The sequence below is a fragment of the Stigmatopora nigra genome, chromosome 2, assembly GCF_051989575.1.
Source record: "Stigmatopora nigra isolate UIUO_SnigA chromosome 2, RoL_Snig_1.1, whole genome shotgun sequence".
Taxonomy (NCBI): Eukaryota; Metazoa; Chordata; class Actinopteri; order Syngnathiformes; family Syngnathidae; genus Stigmatopora; species Stigmatopora nigra.
Window position 1 is genome coordinate 2729736 of NC_135509.1, and position 21747 is coordinate 2751482.

At 40.1% G+C, this 21747-nt stretch overlaps 1 protein-coding gene across 5 annotated transcripts in view; it reads left to right on the forward strand.

The window, feature by feature from the left end:
* utrn (utrophin) overlaps nucleotides 1-21747 on the forward strand; it is a 73666-nt gene that overhangs the window by 40212 nt on the left and 11707 nt on the right. For 4 of the 5 annotated variants that reach the window (XM_077739447.1, XM_077739439.1, XM_077739458.1 and 1 more), the window contains 13 exons: nucleotides 6546-6718; nucleotides 7466-7622; nucleotides 11429-11558; nucleotides 13109-13377; nucleotides 13480-13626; nucleotides 13970-14048; nucleotides 14857-14917; nucleotides 16249-16310; nucleotides 16621-16695; nucleotides 17855-18056; nucleotides 18675-18760; nucleotides 19696-19853; nucleotides 20841-21007. In XM_077739447.1, the coding sequence (XP_077595573.1) occupies nucleotides 6546-6718; nucleotides 7466-7622; nucleotides 11429-11558; nucleotides 13109-13377; nucleotides 13480-13626; nucleotides 13970-14048; nucleotides 14857-14917; nucleotides 16249-16310; nucleotides 16621-16695; nucleotides 17855-18056; nucleotides 18675-18760; nucleotides 19696-19853; nucleotides 20841-21007 (1766 nt within the window). Of the gene's footprint in view, nucleotides 1-3835; nucleotides 4261-6545; nucleotides 6719-7465; nucleotides 7623-11428; nucleotides 11559-13108; nucleotides 13378-13479; nucleotides 13627-13969; nucleotides 14049-14856; nucleotides 14918-16248; nucleotides 16311-16620; nucleotides 16696-17854; nucleotides 18057-18674; nucleotides 18761-19695; nucleotides 19854-20840; nucleotides 21008-21747 lie in introns of those variants that run through there. The other variant, XM_077739472.1, reaches the window with a different exon arrangement.

Sequence of the window (21747 nt, forward strand, 5' to 3'; positions counted from 1 at the left end):
TGCTTAATAATCACAAACAGTCCAATTCTTCCCATTAATCACTTTATTTTGCATCAAAAACCAGTTAGTTTCTAAGCTCTGGTCTCAGCCCGGCTTTGTAAGACGTCGTCAGGTTAACGGGAGGTTAATTGGCTCCCAACTTCTGACACTTTTGATGCCCCCCCGAGCACCAAAGGGATGCAAATGAAAATGGATCCGGTCCATCATCTCCCACTTATCCAGAGGCGATGCAAGGGGCCACTTAGAAAGATTTCAAGCAATGAAATATTCCGACGCATCTCTACGCCCAAGTGCTTCTCTCTCCAGTTGATGAACGATATGAAAGCCAATGAATGGCCATGACGACCACACATTAAAAATAACTACTTGACATGCGACAGGCCTTTCGTCTTTGCAATTATATTAATTAATAGACTTTAATGGTTTGTATTTGAATGTAGATATGATCATTTTTCATCAGATTTGATGTATTTTTGTTGTACCATTTTAGTTGGAATTGGACAACTTTTTTGGGGCTATTATGTACAAGCATTTTTGAACAAATGTATAGTATTTCAGCTTTAGTGGGCTCCTAATTGGACAAGGCTTTCATCTCCTAACGCATGCTACTACTTTTCAATATGGCTTTCGTCGGCGAGGCGATCAAAGGAGTCGCTGATTAAAACGCCGCCGCAATGTGTGCGTGCCCAACTATGATTACTCATCACAAAAACATCAGAGGGAACGTTACAACTAAGCCAAAATGTTGAGGCTTTTTATCAACTTTTCTTCCATGTTTAACCACATTTATCTCATTATACAACTTGATTTTTTTTGTTGATTTTGTCACGTTGTAATCCCAAAGACATTGACATTGCCCCTCGAAAGCTTGACTTGAATGATTAAAAAGCAGCATTTTTTGCATTATAAGGAAAGTGCAGTACAACCCACCTTTACTAAAAATATACCTTATCATAACTTGATACCCTTTTATAGGGATATAAAGTATCACCTTCCCACGTAAAGTAGAGTTGGCGCTAAAACTAGATGACGAGGAGGAAGATGTGATGATTTAGGTGATGACTAAGCAAAGTACACAAATATACTGCACACCCACTGTTAGTATTATTATTAGTATCACCTCCCTCAAGTGGATACTATGACACACAAGTTTATTGTTCGATTTAGAAAAGAAATTCCAGCTCGCTACTGTTTGTTTCAGCTTGTTTTTTGGTCATTGTTTTTCCATCCATCGCTAAAAAGTCTGGGAAAGTCCGCAGCGTGTCGGTAAAAGATTTACGATGTGTTGGACTGTACCTGCTATTAACTTGATATACTACAAGAGAGGACATGCTTTATTTAGCCACAAAGCTTTACAGTCCCGCCACTATTTTTTTCTCCCCCTTCTCTTTCGTCTTTGCTTGTTGAATGATGAGCAAAAGCTGTCTTTTCTGGTGTCGAAGCAATTCATCTTGACATGATGTTTGTTGCAATTTGCATTTTGATGTTAGACACGCGTGCCTGCGATTTACAAGCGGAGGACAAAACAAACGTGGCATCCATACAGTTTTTTTTCAAGATACCAATGCTGTTACCCATTCACAACCATGCCTATCATAAACGACCTGTCCCAGCCAATTTTTCGTTGTTCTGGGCAGAAAGACAACCACCCTGAGCCCACTGAGTACCATTGTGAGAGACCTCTTCCTTGCTCACTATGGGCACACCAGCATGTCAATGTTCCCTCTAATTTTTCATGTAAAACATGCTGTAAAACGCAATTGCTCGTGAACATGCCGCAACTATTTCTTCAACGTGGCGCCCTTTGTCGGTAATAAGACGCATCTCTCTGAACTCAGTTTTGAGGAAGTGTCGTCACATTATACTTCAAAGAAAAGGCCTGATAACTTATCGTTCTAGCCACACTAAAATAGCCACTCCCTCAGAGTTGTTGGTATTTGCCTCCCGTGGCAATTTAATGGACCTTGATCCACGCTATGTTCAGTCAACGGAAAAAGGACATTATCTATTGATTTGTATCTAAATTTAAAGATCTGCATCTCCCTAATATGTGTCAGCTTGCCATTCCCAGCAAGGCTCTTTTCTCAGATCTATACATTTGTTTTCAAGGCCTGTTAGCGCCTCTTCTTCTCTATACTGGAAGCAACGATGTTTAAGTTGAGAGTGGAAATGCCGGGCATGATGAATATTTATTTTGTGATATGTATGAGCTATAGGAGGAGAGGTGTGTGTGGGAGGGGTGCCGTGGCAGAAAGTGTTCATGCTGGGAAAATATGATTTGATAAAGTTGGGCTTGTTATCACAAGGTTGGCTGGAATGTTTTGGAATCAGTACCTTTCTAACACTATTGCTGTTGTTGGACATTTTCACTTGTTTGTTTTGTAGTGTCAACATATACTTTTGGAGTATTTTGTATTTCTTCTACTTTAAAACAGTTGAGTTTCTCTTTTTCTTTACGAGTGTGGACATAGTCGGGCAGCAGTTTGACGAGGCCTTTTATTTCTCCTCCTAGCTTTGATTCATTTTCATTCTCTTCAGCCTTTTACAAATGAGTCCTCTCCTCCTTTCTGTCAGCCTTGCTTATCTCAAACCTCCATTTTTATTATTTCTTTTGTAGTCTAAAGGATTTCTGTCACTATCAATGGCACCAAAACACAATCATTCACTCCCTGTAAACTTTAACTGGCCGATACGTTGGAGTTCCACTCGTCTTGACTAATGGGAGTGATGTCACCTTATTGGTAAATTGGAGCTTTTCTATGAACTCTCTTACCATAGAACTTATAATCGTGTATTTTTCTACTAAATTCACATTTCTTGACTATGTAGAATAGCCCAAAAAGCCACAAGTGTCCAAAAAAAAACATGTCTCTGCATGGTCCAATACATTGGAAATTCCTCAAGCCGTCAATGGAATGAAATGCTATGCTATTTAAAGGGCCCCCAAAGTATGTGGATCTTTTTAATGAGCTAAGCGTACTTCAAAGCATTTTCCTTATGAATATTCAACCTTGCATTTGTCTTGTCTCACTGTCGCTGCCTGGGCCTGACAGCCATCTGTCCTCCAGCTTTGAAGTGCGCCGCATGTTTGCGTATCTTCTCTTTGCAATGCCGCCGCCAACGCATCTTTCACGTACGTAAAAAAGTCCAGGGCTAGCGGCCAATGGGTATCTTCCATTTATGAAACTAGGTAGTTGCCAATCTGATGCAAACAGGTCCTTTTTAAAGTTATAGTCGTAAAACCAATAGACTTCCAGTCCATTTTCACTTGGAGGGCTGACAATGACCCCATTCCATTGGAGCCAATTTGTTACTAATACTTAAAAATGGTCCCAAAAAATAACTGTAGACGTGCATGATCTAGGACTAAGTCAGTTTTTTAAAACTATGGAAATTAATTGTCATACATCAATTGTGGAGTTGTCAATGCACCATGGTAGCCTTACTTTATTTATCGTAATTGGGGCCTTCAAACTTAAGTCTCAAAAGTATGGGCCAGCCTCAGGAAGTGCGTCTTTGGCGTGTCCAAGTTAGTTTAGGAAACAGCCAGTGGAAGAGAGAGAGAGAGAGTAAGTGAGCGAGTGAGGAAGAGGAGGGGAAGGGGAAATTACAATAATAAACAGCTGGGAAAAGGAGAGAGGGGGCCGCTGACGGGCCGGAGTGCCAGCGAGGCAGCCGGCGGCACGCTAAGACCCCCGCCGGATCCCCTACAGGAAGAAACTTCCCAGAAGAGAGAATATTGCAGTCATTCAGACTCAAAACATGGACATTCTGGACATTCTTGGACCAAGTGGCGGTGAAGGAATGATCAGGTGACCCGGACCACGAGAATTTCCTAAAGGCTAAGGAGTAGTGGGCACAAATTGGGAGAAAAATAAGCGAAGACAAGAAGAAGTTGATCCATCCCTCCAGACACCACCAAGGGTCTTATCTCCAATTTGCAGACTTCCAATCCAAGATTTTGCCGAATTCTGCCCGCTCGCTGTTTACAGCTTTCCGTTTCTGGCCGTTAGGGACACACCCCAACGTTAATCTCAACTCTGGAAATCCCCAAAAGCCAGGTTGCACGGATGCTGAGGATATATTCGTGTGATTGGCCGATTGATGAGGGCTTTGAGAGGAACGTGATGTCGGAGGAGCTTTGACGTATGTTAAGAAGATGTAGAAAGTCTTGGAAGGAGTGGGAGGAGCTAAGGCATAAGTGCCAATATGATTGGTTTAAGCTTCAGTTTGCATGAGCTACTCAGGAAGTTTGAACAGGTAACCATTTTTGTTATTTTTATTTTTAAATAATTTTCTTGATGTATATAGTTTTATTCCCAACATACTCAACACAAAGATGTCAAATACAGGGCCGCAAAAAATTGTCCCACGGACCTCATTGACCCACCAACTGCAAGTTTAAGACCCCTAATAATCACCCTTAGAAAATAGCTCCCAAATTTTTATTCCAATTCATCCCTGAACATTGTAAGATAGAAACTTCAGTTAGTAATCTCAACAAAAACCCTAAAAACAAAGTTTTATGACTTATATTTCAAGGCCTTTGCCGAAAAAGACAAAAAAAACTAAAGAGTTGAATAGAAAAAAGTCAAATATAAACATTCTGTAACCCCACGACATAGGCATTACATTATTTGGACGTAATGATAAATGTAGTTACTAACAGTTTTTTTTAGCCTCCAGCTAAAACACGGCTCATTATTTTCAGTGCGAGATCCACAAGCCATTAGCCTCTCTGCTGGCTTCCTCCCCAGCACGCCTCTACACAATTGTTTGTCCTTTTAGGTGAAATAGTAATGCTTGTTTAGTTTGTGTCTGCTTTTTAATTTCTATGGTTGTCATTCCGAGCATGTGTTTCATGTCTCCAATATTTTTTCATAATTAATAACAGTGCTGAGGGCCTCCAAAGCGCCAAATATAATTAATTAGCATCCATCACCCGAGAGTAGAACGTGAAATACGAAGGGACAGACAGGCTTTTGTGGCGTACTGACTTATTACTTCACGCCGCACTCCTATTTAGTTTGGCGGGCGCACACTGACTCGGTTTCAAATGCGAAAATGAAATGTAAAAGAAGCTTCTGTAATGGAACGGATGCCCTACAAATGCCCGTTTTCTCTCTCCCACGTGGTGTGTTTGTGCTTATAATCAGTTGTATGTTCATAGTAGAAGAGGCCAAGTTCAAAAAGGAAAGGGGAAGCTTTCGGGTAATGACTTGAGTTGCGTCCAACTGGCTCAGCAAGCAAAGCATGAATCTGCTATTGTGAAAAGGTGCCAAATGCTTAGCGCGTCATAAACGCAAATGTTTGTCTGCTTTTCAAAGCACACTTTTGAGCCTTTTCAGTTGTTCCGGATTTCAAAGCATGAAGATTGGAAATGAAAGCAGTCTGTTGCACACATTTGCCATTCCACTCATCCCTTATGCTGTGCATTTGAATGAGTTTATCAGTAGTACTCCAATACATTTGTACATTTGGGAGTCACCCTCCCATTGCAAATGAATTGGATGTCTCAATGATAGCCAATGACAGCAATACCTTGTTTATTAGGGTCCAAGAATTTCTGCAATAGACTGTTACTGATCTGTAACGGTATTAAAGGTAGGAAAAAAACTTTTGGGCATACTTTTTCACATACATTTTGTTTTGTTATACTGTCAGGTGATAAGCACATAGCCAGGTATCAGGAGCCCCAAAATGGTCTCAATGCAACATCTAAACTTTTTACTGATCTACCCCAACCATTGTAGTCTAGAGTTGTTCGTATCTGCAGGCAGTGTTCTTTTTTTTCCCACACAAATCATCCATACCCTACTGGGGCTTCTTTATTTAGTGTTCAAATAGCTCCAACGGAAGGGAGGCTCCCGCTAGAGAGCATGGCGGCAGGAAAAAGTGGAGCGATTTTACACATCCCAAAATAAAGCGTTTGACAAGGAGCCTGGGAAGCACATAGGAGGTTCACTTTTATGTCATTCAGTGAACACCTATGATGAGCTGTTTCATCGTTTTTATATTTATTTTATAGTTGTTGTTGTTCCAATGCTTAGGGTCTTAAGTCTACTCAGAAAATAAGGACAAGATGCAAACCCTGAAGGGAAAGTTTTAGGGGCGAGGGTTCATTCAACGAAGAAGCTTTTGGTTTCGATTGAATGACTCAATTAAGACTTTTGAGTATGTATAAGTCTGTTTGTATGCGTTGTTTCTCCCCATGTGTTGAAAGTGCGTCTGTAACTCAACTCCCGTGAGAGAACCAGGTTGATTGTAGATGCGTGGTGGATGCACGTTTCGGAAAACTTGTTGACAAACACAGGCGACACAGCGGGATATTGTCTCCTGCAGCGATCAGAGCAAAGGCAGGCGGCACGTCGCTCTCGGGCTGAAATCGCACGTCAAAATAGCAAAGCCCAGGTCTTTACAGTCAAAGAATGTCCCTAAGGCATTCAATATAATAAGGAAACTTCAACCCTCGGCACGAATCTTCTTCCCTATTGTCTGTCAGTCTTTCACATGACTTAAAACCTTTTCTGTTTACATCCCTGTAGGACATCCAGGCTGAAATCGATGCCCACAATGACATCTACAAAAGCGTGGATGGCAACAAGTCCAAAATGGTCAAAGCTCTGGGCAGCTCCGACGAAGCCGTGTTCCTCCAACACCGGCTAGAAGACATGAACCAACGCTGGAGCGACCTCAAAGCCAAATCGGCCAATATCCGGTCAGTCAAAACCAACAAGCATCTGTCATTTTTACTGCTTGGTTCAGTCTGTCCATCCTCCGCTTATGAAATCCAAACATTGAAAGGCCACTCACTCTCCTCCATTACCCGACCACTTAGCATCCCATTCATAATATATGACCGGGCCGAGTTCATAAAAGACGACACAGATAGCCTTTTTTCTTCGCGAGGCGCCACTCGCAAGCTGTAAAATATTTATAAGTTCCGTGCGACATTGTCCATCAGATACGGATCTCCTCGCGTTTCGGGGCGTCCGTTGTGGCGTTCCATGGTGAAATATTGATTGCTCCAGACGAGAAGCCCGTAAACCTCAATGACACCAACAACAGAGCCCACTTCGCAATAGGCAGAAAAAGGAAAAAGTACTGTATATCATGGTGGGTTGCTATGAAGAAAGTGTAAATGGGATTGAAGTTGACAGGAGCCAGATGGAGAAGCTCCCAGATCAGGAAGGAGTGCGTCGAGAAGCAGCGGAACAAAGACGGGAAGGAATTATGCAGGTTGTTTTGCCTTGCAGCAGATCCCATTGAAGCTAAAATTGCTAACGTTCCACTTTACCCTGCAATGCCGTTCAGTAAACTGTGGTCTGTAAAGACTGTAACCAATCCAAATGTGAGGCTTCAAAGTCAATGCGTAGTATTTATGGCTTCCTTCAAAAAGGCCATTGTCAAATAATCGGTCAATAATCGACGATAAAGTGTTTTAATGGGATTTTGGCCTCAACAGAGCCCACCTGGAAGCAAGTGCTGAGCGCTGGTCTCGCTTACTGGGCCTCCTGGAGGAGCTGTGGCGCTGGATCTGCATGCAAGATGAGGAGTTGGCCAAACAGATGCCCGTCGGTGGAGACGTGCCCACCTTGCTTCAGCAGCAGAATCATTGCACGGTATTGTTCAACCTTGAAAATCATTTCCCTCCATTGACTTAGAATAGGATTCACCTCACGGTATTGCCAGCCACCGTCACATGGCCATTGCATTCATTAAAGCCACTTAACAACTGCAGATTTTTAGAAATCTACCACCCTTCCATTCTAATGACCAGAATTTTACCTAAAACAATGGAAAATATGATGTTTTTTGCTAAAAAATTTCAATGAAAACAAAATTTCATAACTTTATCAGTCAGTTTAGATCAGAAGTCAAACTTATTGTTGCCTGTACCTTCAAAATTTGCCAAGGTGGTCATGTTGAATGAAATTACTGGTCACAAAAAGATTATTTTGGTTCTAAAACAGTTCAAAATGATAACAATTCTGTTCTGCCGTGTTTATCAATAAAAAGCAGGCAACTTGGCGCTTTGCTGAAACCGCAAGAACCTCTGGCGCTTGTAAATGGCTGCACGGTAATCACCGGTGTTATTATTCATCATCAAGCCGCTCGCGCCACGTCCCGTAAAGACGAATTGCACTTTGCGGCGCTCCCCCGCCAAAATAAGCAGCAATGTTTTCTGCGTCCCCGGTAATTAATCGGTGGTTTTATTGCGGGCAATCGGCAGCCGGCGGGCGAAGAAAAGCCATTTGAATAATGAACTGCGTTACTTTTATCCTGGCCATCATTGTTCAGTTTGTCGCCGCACACCCCATCATTTCTTGCGTCTCAAGTCGTCGACAGCGACCCGTCGGGAAGTTTGTCTTCATTGGGGTTTGTCAGACGTGGCAATTATTTATTACGAGCGCTGAATATTGTTGTGTTATAATTGCATTCAGATGGATGAGGCTGTTTGCTATTTTGTACTCGCTCTTGTTTTGACATTGTCGCAGACTAGCTTTTCACAAAAGGTTACATTTAATATATTTAACATTTAAATAAGTCGTAAATACAGTGTAGAACTCAGAAAAAAGAAAAAACATTTTTCCTCTTTTTGTATAGAAAAATAAATAAGATATATATTGAAAAAAAGGGAGATAAAAAAGAATATTTAGTGTTTTTTTGCTATTAAAAGTCAATGCTCTCTCAGATATATATATTTTTAATTTTCATTTATTTAAAAAATGGCAGAAAAAGTGAAAAAGAAATATATTTTCAAATAATTGAATATAATAGAGATATTAAAGAGCTTACTTAATGTTTATTATTCTGTAAAAGAGTCAATACTGTCCTATTTTTACATGTATTATCTAAAAAAAAGAGTAGAATAGAGAAGAGTACAATTCTAAATGGGACCATTTTTTTTATTAGGGCACCCATACCTCCAAGCTATTTGCACGACGATCAAAACAGTTAAGCAATTAATTTGCCTTCACAGTCCGAATGTACTGAATGTTAATGGCCGCATAAATGAGCAAAGATCTATCACTTTTTGTGGTATATTGTGCTGACCTCCAATGTGAAGTGCTGGCTGGCCCAATTCCAGCAGAGGACAATAAACGTTTTGGCTCTTGTAGCCGCTTAACCTCAACTTCATGAAACAGTCATCAATCCCATTCAATGGCAAATTGTGCCAAACAATAGGTGACCCTGACGTCTTCTTTCGGAAATATGGCTTCTTTTCGCTGCCAAAAATATTCTAATGTCAAAGTCAATAAATGAGAGCATAAAAGTTGATATTTAAGCCTTAAATTTGAAGATGTGTCGAAAGGCGGATTGACAAAATACTAAATTTTTCATCCAAATGTTATGTTATTTAATACAGGCAATATCAGGCCCTGAAAAATGATGTATTTTTACACATCTTTCTTTGCGATGCGGCACTGACGACTGCGATCATAAACAGCAAAGTGTCAAGCAGAACTAAACGTTTTTTGTCAAAACTTCAGCTCTTGAAGTGAACCGTAGCGCTGACAAGAAAACACAATCTTCCCTCATGCATCTTCCTTTTTATGTTCTTTTTCACGCTCATCACCTTCCAGATTGACGCTCCATTATAAATTGCAGCCCAAGTTATTAGTAAAGGTCAAGTTAAAAAAAAACAACTGTTGAAATTGCTTTTTGCTGCCATAAAAATAATCAATCATTTTGATTCATGACCAAAAAAAAATGTCCGCTTTCATCAGGAACACAAAAATGGACGGAAAATTGAATTAAAATGTGCTTTTTTAATTAAAAAATTGTGTTATTGTTATTTTTTCCTTTCTATCTTTTCCCAGAAACCCAGAAAAGTCACTCTCTTTATATCACCCGACTGCCAAAATGCGTCTGTCTTGGCTCAAACCATTTTTTTTCCAACATGAAACATTATCTTCCCGTGCTCCTGCGAGATAAAAGCGCTAAGCCACTTAGTTCGGCGGTGAGCAACGGATGTGGCTCTTATTAAAAAAAGAACAAGAAGTCAAAATCCCAGCCAGTGAGCGAGCACTGGTCCGAGAATGACAGCAGTGCCCGAGAAAAAAATAAAGGCAGCACTTATTAAACATGGCAGACTTGACCAAAATTCCCCAAACTTTTCAAGGGTTTCTCTTATTGCAATCGTCAATAACGGCAATTATTCATCATCACGCATTCAATTAGCCACTAAAAGGTTGTCACCATCATCAGGCCCATTACAGGCATTTTTATTTAAAATGTCTTTCCGCTATTTGACTTTTTGTCTTTTCATTTGACCGCCATTGCTTCCCAAAACCAAAACTAGCAATTACCACTTTTTTTCAAAAGTTGCTGTGTGGTTGGTTCTGTTGTAAAACTTTAGTGATTAGCACTTCAAATATATTGTAATTGTGATGCCAGACTGATTAATTGCCATCATTTGCATCCTTAATAAACGGAGAGGGGGAATAGAACGTACACAAACAGGGCTTTCAAACCACGTATACAATTTATTACAATTTCAAAGTCATTTAAAAGGGAATTTTTAAATTTGCTTTTAATTGCTTCAAGATAATTGCAGAAAAGCTTTTATCATTTATTCTTCCACAATACTGGATGCCATTTTATTCTTACTCCTGCCTTTTTTAAAAATATATGTTTTATTCACTATTTATTCAACAACATAAGAATTATTCCTTTATTCATGTTATTATTTTACAATTGAAAATGACCATGAGGCTGAAAATGATCTTTTTTTTCCATGTGAATTTATCCTTAATATAGTTTTTGAACATTAGCATTAGAGAAATATTGCCATTTTTGTTCTTGTGTTTTTGTATGATTCCTAATATGTTGCTCAAAGTGGGATTACCAAGAAAGCTGGTCCCATTTCATCAAAAGCTGCCCGCCGGCGTGTCACACTACACGGCCGCTTCGTGAAGCAATCACACACTCCGATAGGCAATAACGTCCCCGGGGTCATGCGTGCATTAAAATGAAAATAATTACACTCTTATAAATACTCCCCTCTTTCTTCACTCTGCCTGCCAGGATCACCAGTTGCAAAAGGTTAAGCGAATTCACCTCATTGAGTACAATCATTTTTATCGGGAAGGCCATATGCTGGTGTTTAAAAAAAATGCACTATGGAAGTCCAATCCATTTGGTCTAGGAACGCTAGCGGCCATCATTTGTTGATCATATAGCGTAAAATACATAAACATTCACTTCGATTGGCCGGAGCATAGCGAGTTGGTATGTACTGTTAACGGATGCACTTTTTTATATGTTTCGTATCTTGTGCTGACCCATCTGGCAAATTTTTTAAGTCAATGTAGCCCCAACCTGGGCGTAATAGTTTTCCCACCCCTGCATTAAAGTCTCCTTTGATTGTCCCTATTCAAAAGACAAATCGTCCAACACCTTGAAATGCCTCTTTACTTTTCAGATGCTGCAATCGGAACTGAAAGAACGCGAGCAGCTGGTGGTCAGCACTTTGGAGCAAGCTCGCCTGTTTCTAGCCGAGCAGCCCATTGAAGGTCCGGGAGAACCTCGCAAGAACCTTCAGCCCAAGACAGGTCAGTCAGTGTCCTGGGGGATTTAAACCGGACGGATTTTCGTCGAGTCGCTACGTTTGCCTTCAAACGATTCTCTCCTTTTTTTGGTATGAATTATTTAAACAAACCAAGAAGGGGGCGTGACAAGGCTGCACAGGGCTCTGATATTCGACACAGTGATCAAAGTATCGTCGGGGTATATAAATAGCTGAAAAGATGATTTTCCGGGACAGCGCATGTCTGGGCTTTAATCAAAGGAGACGATGAATGATCATGTTTTAGTGCCATTAGTTGAATAGGATTGGACGTTGTGAGAGAAACACCTGATTATGTACATTTTGCCATTTAGCTTTCGCTGTGTCGCTGATTAACTTTTGATTGTTGCCTGCATGACTAAGGATGCGTCTAAGCTGAGATGTTAATTCAATCACCACCTGATAGACGATAACTTTTAGCATCAAGCTGAAAACAAGTATTTCATCATACAGTAGTCATATATAAAAATAAAGCCTTGTGTTTTAATGTAATGATTCATAGTTCACTAAAATATATGATTAAAATATGATGTGTATGTAGGTATGTATACAAATGTATACATGTGTATACATGTGTATACATGTGTATACATGTGTATACATGTGTATACATGTGTATACATGTGTATACATGTGTATACATGTGTATACATGTGTATACATGTGTATACATGTGTATACATGTGTATACATGTGTATACTTGTGTATACATGTGTATACATGTGTATACATGTGTATACATGTGTATACATGTGTATGCATGTGTATGCATGTGTATGCATGTGTATGCATGTGTATGCATGTGTATGCATGTGTATGCATGTGTATGCATGTGTATGCATGTGTATGCATGTGTATGCATGTGTATGCATGTGTATGCATGTGTATGCATGTGTATGCATGTGTATGCATGTGTATACTTGTGTATACTTGTGTATACTAGTGTATACTAGTGTATACTTGTCTATACTAGTGTATACTTGTCTATACTTGTCTATACTTGTGTATACTTGTCTATACTTGTGTATACTTGTGTATACTTGTGTATACTTGTGTATACATGTGTATACATGTGTATACATGTGTATACATGTGTATACATGTATATACATGTGTATACATGTATACACATGTATACACATGTATACACATGTGTATATATGTGTATACATGTGTATACATGTGTATACATGTGTATACATGTGTATACATGTGTATACATGTGTATACATGTGTATACATGTGTGTACTTGTGTGTACTTGTGTGTACTTGTGTGTACTTGTGTGTACTTGTGTGTACTTGTGTGTACTTGTGTATACTTGTGTATACATTCCTGTTTGGGAATTTTAACATTGTAGGTCATTACAAAGAACTCCCAACATTATTTGTCAATCAGGGACTTAAAAAAAAATTAAATGTACTTACGTTTTTACCTTGATTCAGATAAGAATATTTATGTACAAAAAAGCAAGTATCCATAAATGGTTGATTGTTTTCTGCCTAATTTGAATTCTTTTTTTTTTCTCCCACCCAGAACTAAGTCCAGAACAGAAGGCCCGCGGACTTGCCCGGGCCATCCGCAAACAGACGGGCGAAGTCCGGGAGCGCTGGGAACGTCTGCGGGGCCACGCGGGAGGCTGGCAGAATCAAGTAGAGCAAGCCCTGGAGCGATTACAGGAGCTCCAGAGCTCCATGGACCAGCTGGATATGCGGCTGAGTCGGGCCGAGGACGCCAAATCGGCCTGGCAACCCGTGGGCGACCTCCTCATCGACTCTTTACAAGACCACATTGACAAGACGCTGGTAATTGAAGTAGCCAGACCACTTTTTCATGGGACATTTAACCGATTAGCCGTTTAGCTGACCTCTGCATCTCTCATTTGTTTGTTTTTTCATCCTCCCCAGACGTTCCGAGAGGAAATCAACCCATTGCGCCAAGACGTCCAGCTAGTAAACGATCTTTGCGGCGAGCTGACTCCGCTAGACATTCAGATGTCCTCTACGGCCTCCAGGCAGCTGGACCAGCTCAACATGAGATGGAAGCTACTACAGGTAGACGCCTCTGCCTCCTCAGCGGAATACAGCATAAGCAAACTTATTCCGTCATCCTTTGTTCCATCCCCGTGGCATTTTCTCCGCTGTCCTCTGTTTTTCTTTTTAAACTAATCCCTTTTGTTTTCCCCCTTTTGTTCCAAGCAAACAGTGGCTTCTGCCTTTGTGTAATCACAGCTGGGTACCGCCAGGCTCAAGTCATGCAGACAAAATTCGGCTAAATCAATGTTACATGTCTATTTTGGGATTAATATACAAAATACATCTTTCTATCTTGCCCTCAATGACGATAAATGTCCAATTCATTTGAATGTTTGCGTAAATGTCAGCACTCTTTTTGCAGGTGGCAGTGGAGGACCGACTGAAGCTCCTCCAGGAAGCCCATCGAGATTTTGGACCATCCTCACAACATTTCTTATCCAGTGAGTAATCTAATCTTGCTTTATTTTAATCCCAACATCATTTTTCTTACCCATTGAACTGTTAATCCAGTACATAGTCACCCAATTTGTGAAAATAACACCAAATTATGAAAGAAAATGTATCTAGATTCAAATAATTTCAGTTCTACACCACCAAAAAATCCCCAAAAACATTCCCTAATCTTTTAATACAACATTTTTTAACTAGACAAGCCAAAATAAATACACATGAACATACAGAACAAGAAATATCTTTGTCTATTACACCAGAGCGTCATTCTTTTGAGTTTTAGTCCGGCCTCCACAACACTTTCCCATCCATCATCTCACGTTGGCAGTCATTACATTGCCAGCGTAATTTTCCCTCCGGGATCAATAAAGCAGCACTCTTATCTCCCAATCTCTCTCCTCTTTTTTAAATGTCTTTTCTTCCTCCCGTGCGCCCGCCTCCGCCGACGCCTCCGACAGAGAAGGCAACTTGGGAATAAGCCCAGCGCACGTTTCACTGCTAATACTCTTAATACGACTCTGGGTATTTGATTGGTTTCTGCTTGCATTAAGCCGCCTTGCTTTTGCAAGTCCGCCACTGATATTTCATACTCTCCATATTTACCATTTCCTCCTTCTGCCTGAAATACTTCCTTCCTTCTCTTTGTATTTCACGCTTGATGGCGGCATATTTCCTCACTCCAATTATTCCAGGTTCAATTTATTCTCACAAAAAAAGTGTGATTACAAGGAGTGTAATGCTTTTACATATTATTTTTTTAAGCCAAAACCTGAAGACGCTCTTTCTTTGTCTCCATAGCTTCTGTGCAGCTTCCCTGGCAACGTGCAGTTTCTCAAAATAAAGTTCCATATTACATCAAGTAAGTGCCCAGAAAATGAAGAAATAAATTCAATGCTAAAATAGGTTGGTCAGCAATGGGGTCTGTTTGGCAAGGCATTTTTTTCCGTTGGCTCCGTCCGGGGCATCGACCTACATTTACTGCCTACTTTCACATCCATTTGTGTCAATACATTTTATTACCGTGGTTTTTGCACTATAATGAATGGCCCATCTTAAAATTTTTGTTGTAGTTGATTATAAGACGCAGGAGTGGTGGTGGTAGTAATATAAATAGGGGATTGTGTTATGAATCAACTATTTGGAGCTATGCCAAAGGGAATTTCATACAAAATTGATCCATATATAAGCTGCACTTTGTTTTTTTTGCGAATATTTAATTCACATTATAGTGCGGAAAATACAATACTTTATTTTAACAACAAAAAGAGATATTGAATCAGTTTGAAGTGGGCTAAGCAGAAAAAGCATAAGATTTATCACCACTTTTCAAGCAATTGAATGTTATTTCATCTTGTTGTTTTCAATGTGTTAGTGTGCAAAATTAGCATTGCAAAATGTCTCCATCCCGTAGATAATGTCACTTCAGAAATAGCTCATTATCATTTGAATGTTTCTACCGTGTCCTCATTATAACAAAGCACTCGAGCGACCTGTCATATTCAGTTCAGCCCCCCAAAACAATTCTCGTTCCATTTTGTGTCCCCTTGGTGGATAGATAACATTTAAGACATTTTTTTGTGCTTAATATTCACTTTGTTTACATGACCAAGTACATTTTAGAGGACTGACCTGATTATCCTTAAACTGGCCAACCATGATTCGTTTCTGTAAACTCTAAATCAATATCTACATTGCATTTCTTCTTTTCTATCTGGGTCTAATTTTGTCACCGAGCTCTGACAGCCGTTCTCATTACGCCATTCATGAGCGACACTGATTTACAAACAGGCGTTGCACCCTCGGCGTTGATGCAAAAAAATAGACCGTGCGCTTCCGTCGTCAGTAGCGCTGATGGAAGCAGCTTGCGCGCTGCGGTCTGCTTATTTATTAGCCTCTATTTTATCCGTAATGGGGTAATAAACAAGCCGGAAATGGAGCGCTACGCCCGGCTTATTTTTTGCTTGTTTTCTTATTTCCACAATGCCACTTTTTGTACTTTGGATTAGATGTTTGCATTTGTTTGCTTTTTGCTGAATCTGACATGTCTTTGCTAAGTAAAGATGCGATAAAGTCAATTCAAATTTAGAAGACTACGGTATTTTCCGCACTATAAGGTGCAGCAAATTAGTTTCTCTTGTCATTTTTCACCATTTTATTGTTGTGATGACTGCTTTTGTTGTTTTTTTTTAGCCACCAGACGCAAACGACCTGCTGGGACCATCCCAAGATGACGGAACTCTATCAGTCACTTGGTAGGAAACGTACATGGACATTCCGGTCATGCTTCGAATTTTCTTTTCTATTCACTCATAACAAATTACCAGACAAAAAGCATATTTTCTAGCCTCACCTCCCTGCTAACATCCACCCACCGACACCACTCCTCCCGCCACTGTTGTGAATGTCTAAGTAGCATTAATGGTGGGTTCACCAAATACCCACAGAGATGGAACCTCCTGATTATACAGTGCATCTCATTTTGCAGCAACCCAAACATCCAAATTCTGCTTATACACAACAAGAGGTACTTGAATTACTGTTTGTTTTTCAACTTGTCTGCAGCGGACTTGAACAACGTGAGATTTTCTGCATACCGCACCGCCATGAAGATCCGCCGACTGCAGAAAGCACTTTGCTGTAAGTCAAAAATGTCTAAAAATGTCAAATAATTCAATTATATTTATTTTTTTCCCCCCCTTTTATTGCTGCGACTTATACTCCGATGTAATTAATCAGCTGTTTGTATATTGATTATAAATTCCTATATGGTCGTCATGGAGACCATCCCCTTCAGCACTCATAAGGGTGATGACGGCCTCATGCCGTTATCACATTCCATTCTGCATCATTATAGCCCAAGCACGTGATTAGCTAAAAAAAAAAAATGAAAAGAACCATCTGAGGGTCTCTTGGTGACAAAAATAGCATTCACCCGGGTGGCAATGTACTAATAGCCCCCCCGCCCTCTGAGCCCACCATGCTGACTCCCTCCAAAAAAGATAAAACAACTCAGTGCAGGTACACTAGCCTGCTAACGAGCCGCAGTAATTCAATCCAGTCATTTTTGCACTATTGGTTTTCAATGCCCGAAGCACTTTGTTGCCGGGTTACATGAGCCTAATTGAGGCCAATACGATTCCAATGACCATTTCTAATGTTATTTTTTCTATGTAAATAAATAGCCACAGGTTTGTTTTATGTGCAAATATGCATGAGAGGCATAGTGGAAAATGTCTAATTGGGTTAAGTCAGTGCCCAAGGAGGTTTTACGGCTATGTGGCTGCAAAATTACCTGACAATGTGAAAATAAGGCTGCCACCAATGGTTATTTTGATTTTGATTATTTTGGAATGAGAGGCTCACTAAATAGAGTTCGATAGTGTGACAGGTTCTGCTTTAATGTTAACTTTACCCACAGTATAACCTCCATTTTTCTTCTCTATTCAACTGACTTATTCCGGATTAGTTTCATTTGCAGCAGGTCGCTAAAACAGTTGATGAACGGAGGTGAATCATAAAGCCTAAAAATGAGTCTATAAACTTTTACGAGAAAAAAAAAGTTCTTTCCAAGTATGGCTTTTCATCAACTCCTATTTTTTTTCTACTGCTTTATGAAATTGTGCATAAAAGATGAAGATGTCACCCTCCGGCAAATCAGATTGGTAGAAAATGAGTGGATTATATCTATCAGTTCAATTATTCATCCTAATGATCCATCTGTTCTCTTGCTATTTGCAATTGGGGAGGTTTTTTTGCTATTTCTTAAATGTCATTTTGTTTTATTTTTTGGTTTTAGTGGACCTGCTAGATTTGAGCGTGGCTCAGAACACTTTTGGACAACACAAGTTGAATAACAACCATCAGCTGATGTCGGTTCCCGACGTCATCAACTGCCTGACGTCCATCTACGACGGCCTGGAGCAGGAACACAAAGACTTGGTCAACGTGCCGCTCTGTGTCGACATGTGCCTCAACTGGTTGCTCAACGTCTACGACACGTATGTTTCATATATTCCAAAATGTCAATAGATGTTTAATCAAAACAAATAGCTAACTATTCAATTATTATTCCAACAAGTGGAATACAATTTCATTTCAGGTTCAGTTTGACTGACTGTCAATTGCTTTTAATGGCAGGGAATGAGTTAACAACATTTAACATTTTTATTATAAAGTATATTAGATTTCTAAAAAAGAAAATATCTCTAAAATATATCTATTTTTTTCTATATAGATATTTTTGATTTATAAAAATAAAACAGTACATACTCTCATAATAAATAATTCAAAAGATTTCTTAGCTGTGTAAATGATCAAAAAAATGAATGTACTTAAATGATGTAGTACTGAAATCCAAGTACTCATAATCAACCTTTCAGTACATTTTTCCATCTAAAATGTTAAGCCCCGAGCAATATCCCACCTAGTTATTTTTATATGAGCCAATTAGTCAACTCCTCTCTAAAACAATTTAATAGTTAAACCATCTCATGACTTCTTTATGGAAATAAATGAGTAAAAATGGCTATTATTGACTGTAACACCCAGAATAAAGAATAGCATTGTATAAATGTGTATTTATTGACATGATTTTGACATTGAATTTTCTCTTAAAGGGGCCGCAGCGGGAAAATCCGCGTCATGTCGATGAAGATTGGCTTGTTGTCTCTGTGCAAAGGGCACCTGGAGGAAAAATACAAATGTAAGTGCCCACCAGTGTCATTTTCAACGCTTACTTTTCCCCGAGTTTTCCACGCGAAGGATATCATCCACGCCCGCTTGCCTCTCTCTTTCCCTTCAGTCTCATGGGCTCCCAAATAGCTCCGACCCATAAACGCTCACGGGCGCAGCCTCCCGTGTCAAACGGTGTCTGAGAGCACCACCGGGTGTTGATAGGTTAACGTCATAAAGAAGTGTGTGTGTGGAAAGGAGGGCGGTAGTGCGCACATGCCAGGAATGAGCAATCGGGGATGGAGTCGGTTTTAATCAGAGCACAAAGAGCTGTCATGCCCTTTGTTTCGGTTCTATGGATTTGGCTGAGGGATAGAAATGTGCCACTGAAAATATATTGAGATTTTTTTGCTACATTAGGGTTGTCCAATTAATTTTTCTCTCAGGTTTTGGAAAAGGACCAACTGAAAATATGTATACTTAACAGTGGATTGAAATCAGTCAAAAAAATGGGTTTTTAAATTTTTTTTCGGATTCTCTGGACTATAAGTCGCACATTTTTATAGTTCTGCTGGGCTAGTTTTTTTCTTAAGCGATTTTTATCTTAGGCTATTTTTATTTTAGGCTATTTTTATCTGAAAAACAATTACCTTAACGATTCCTACATGGCCTGATGTTCCCCTGATTGAGATTATTTGCCCTGTAAATTAAAAAAAAAATCCTCTAAGTAATGTTAACCAAAGATTTTTAAGTAGATCCCAGGTTAGAGCAAAATATCCCACATCCAGTCCAATTTATGTCAAATATTGAATTCAAAGTGTTAACTTGTTTCATTGAGTTTCCATCAAATCCCCCAAAAGTCCACTTTGGACCTTCTTGTGAATTTACCCATACATCAGCACAATAGCTAAAAATGCCTAAGAAGCAAATATGTACTAATGACTTCCTTCCTCTTTGCCTCCACAGATCTCTTCAGTCAGACGGCGTCCGCGGGGGACACGTGCGACCAACGGCAGCTGGGCCTTCTCCTTCACGAGGCCATCCAGATCCCCAAACAGCTGGGCGAAGTGGCCGCCTTCGGAGGCTCCAACATCGAGCCCAGCGTGCGAAGCTGCTTCCAGCACGTATGTCCTTCTTATAAACCAAAGATGAGAAAGTTCTGCCCCAACATATCAACAACAACAACAACTTTTAGCACTCGTATCAACAAAACGCCTTCTAAAATCCCCTCCCCAGTGGTCATTCCTATTCCTCCACATAACCGGCAGCCAGGGAAAGAAATGGAATATTTCAGCCATGCTGAGCCAGCGACCGTTCCGCCTCTGTGGCCCGCGGTCAGTCGCCTCCTGTCCTCCCCGGTGCTTTACAGCGGCCGGCGAATCAATTTTGCAGCTTTATCGCGGGATGTTCCTGGCATTTAACGATGTCTTTATCCCCCCAGGGATCAGGCTTCATTCCTCACTCTCCCCATTTTTTTTTATTTATCCGCCACCGCTACGTTTGCAGGCAGCCAGCTTTTAAATAGAGGTGAAGCTATAAATTTCATCTTTTCTGGACGATTCCCAAATAAATCCCACACTGGGTGGGACACTCCCAAATTGGGGCGCCAGATGCGCTCCAGTTGCCTATTAATCATTCAATAACAACAAGTCCAAACCTGGTATGAGAAAAATGAGAGAATATGGGATATAATGACAGCAATTCTCCAACATTTTGCCGGCCTTTTCTTGCCTAACATGTCGGAAAGGTTATGTTTGATGGACTCCTGACATTCTGATGACGGTCTTTTCAGACTGGAGCACTTTCATCTTCAATACTAGACAGGTTTTGCCAAACACAATTCGTAGAAGTAAACAAAACATTTTTGAAATCTTTTGTCATCCATAATTATTAAGTTTATTGGCAGTTAAAAAGTGAAAACAGAAAGTTCACTCACTCATTGACTCCATCTCCACAACAATTCTGGGGGGCACTACCCTTCAAACCCTCCCTAATGTACGCCACTGCTTGGAATCTAAATTATTAGTACTACATTTAAGGTCCCTTTTTATTAATACAAATCTTTCCCTTGAGTTAATAATAACAATTCCCCATGGCCTTCCATTTTGCAGGCAACCAACAAAGTGGAGCTGGAACCCAGGCAGTTTGTGGACTGGATGCGTCTTGAACCCCAATCCATGGTTTGGCTCCCGGTCCTCCACCGAGTGGCCGCCGCCGAGACGGCCAAGCATCAGGCCAAGTGCAACATCTGCAAAGAGTGTCCCATTGTAGGCTTCAGGTACGCTAGCGCCTTTTATTCAGTCCATCTTTACAAGCCAGCCGGCGCTTTCAGTTCCAAGGCAGACACGATCTGAGTTGCTGTTAATCTAAAAGGGCAGATCTGCTCTGGTGGGCATTTATCTGAATGTCAGCAGAGGCCAGACCACTCACTAAATAGCATTTAAGCCTGCACAGGTTGGACAAAGGATGTTGGCAGACAATCCCTAGATTTTTTCTTTGGATCCGCTTCTTTTGTGTTGTGGAGAGCCAACGGCTGGGGACAAGTGGTCCTTTTTTTGCAAATGCTTCATTCATTACAAGAAGCCCGGAAAGTGGCGACCGAGCGTTTTGTGGGCTCTTAAAAATATCATTGAATTCAATGAAATGTCTTTATTTTCATTATACGAGTAAGTACAATGACATTTAAAGTTTCACCATAAAGGGCATACATAAATACATACATATACAGATACTATATATCTCTCAAATATATCTTGGAATTGCGCACTACTCTCGTCTTCTTCAAAAAATCATATGGCACGCAGTAAATAAAATCCAAAAATTACATTTTAATATTTCTTAATACATTCCTTTTTACTTTACTTTGTACTTTATACTTTAATGATGCGTGATAAGTATGTTAATACTTAAGTCCTTTTTTTCTGTTAATGTTTCATATGTACTGTTAACGGATGCACTTTTTTATATGTATCATATCTTGTGCTGACCCGGCCCACCCCTGCTCTACACAGTTCAACT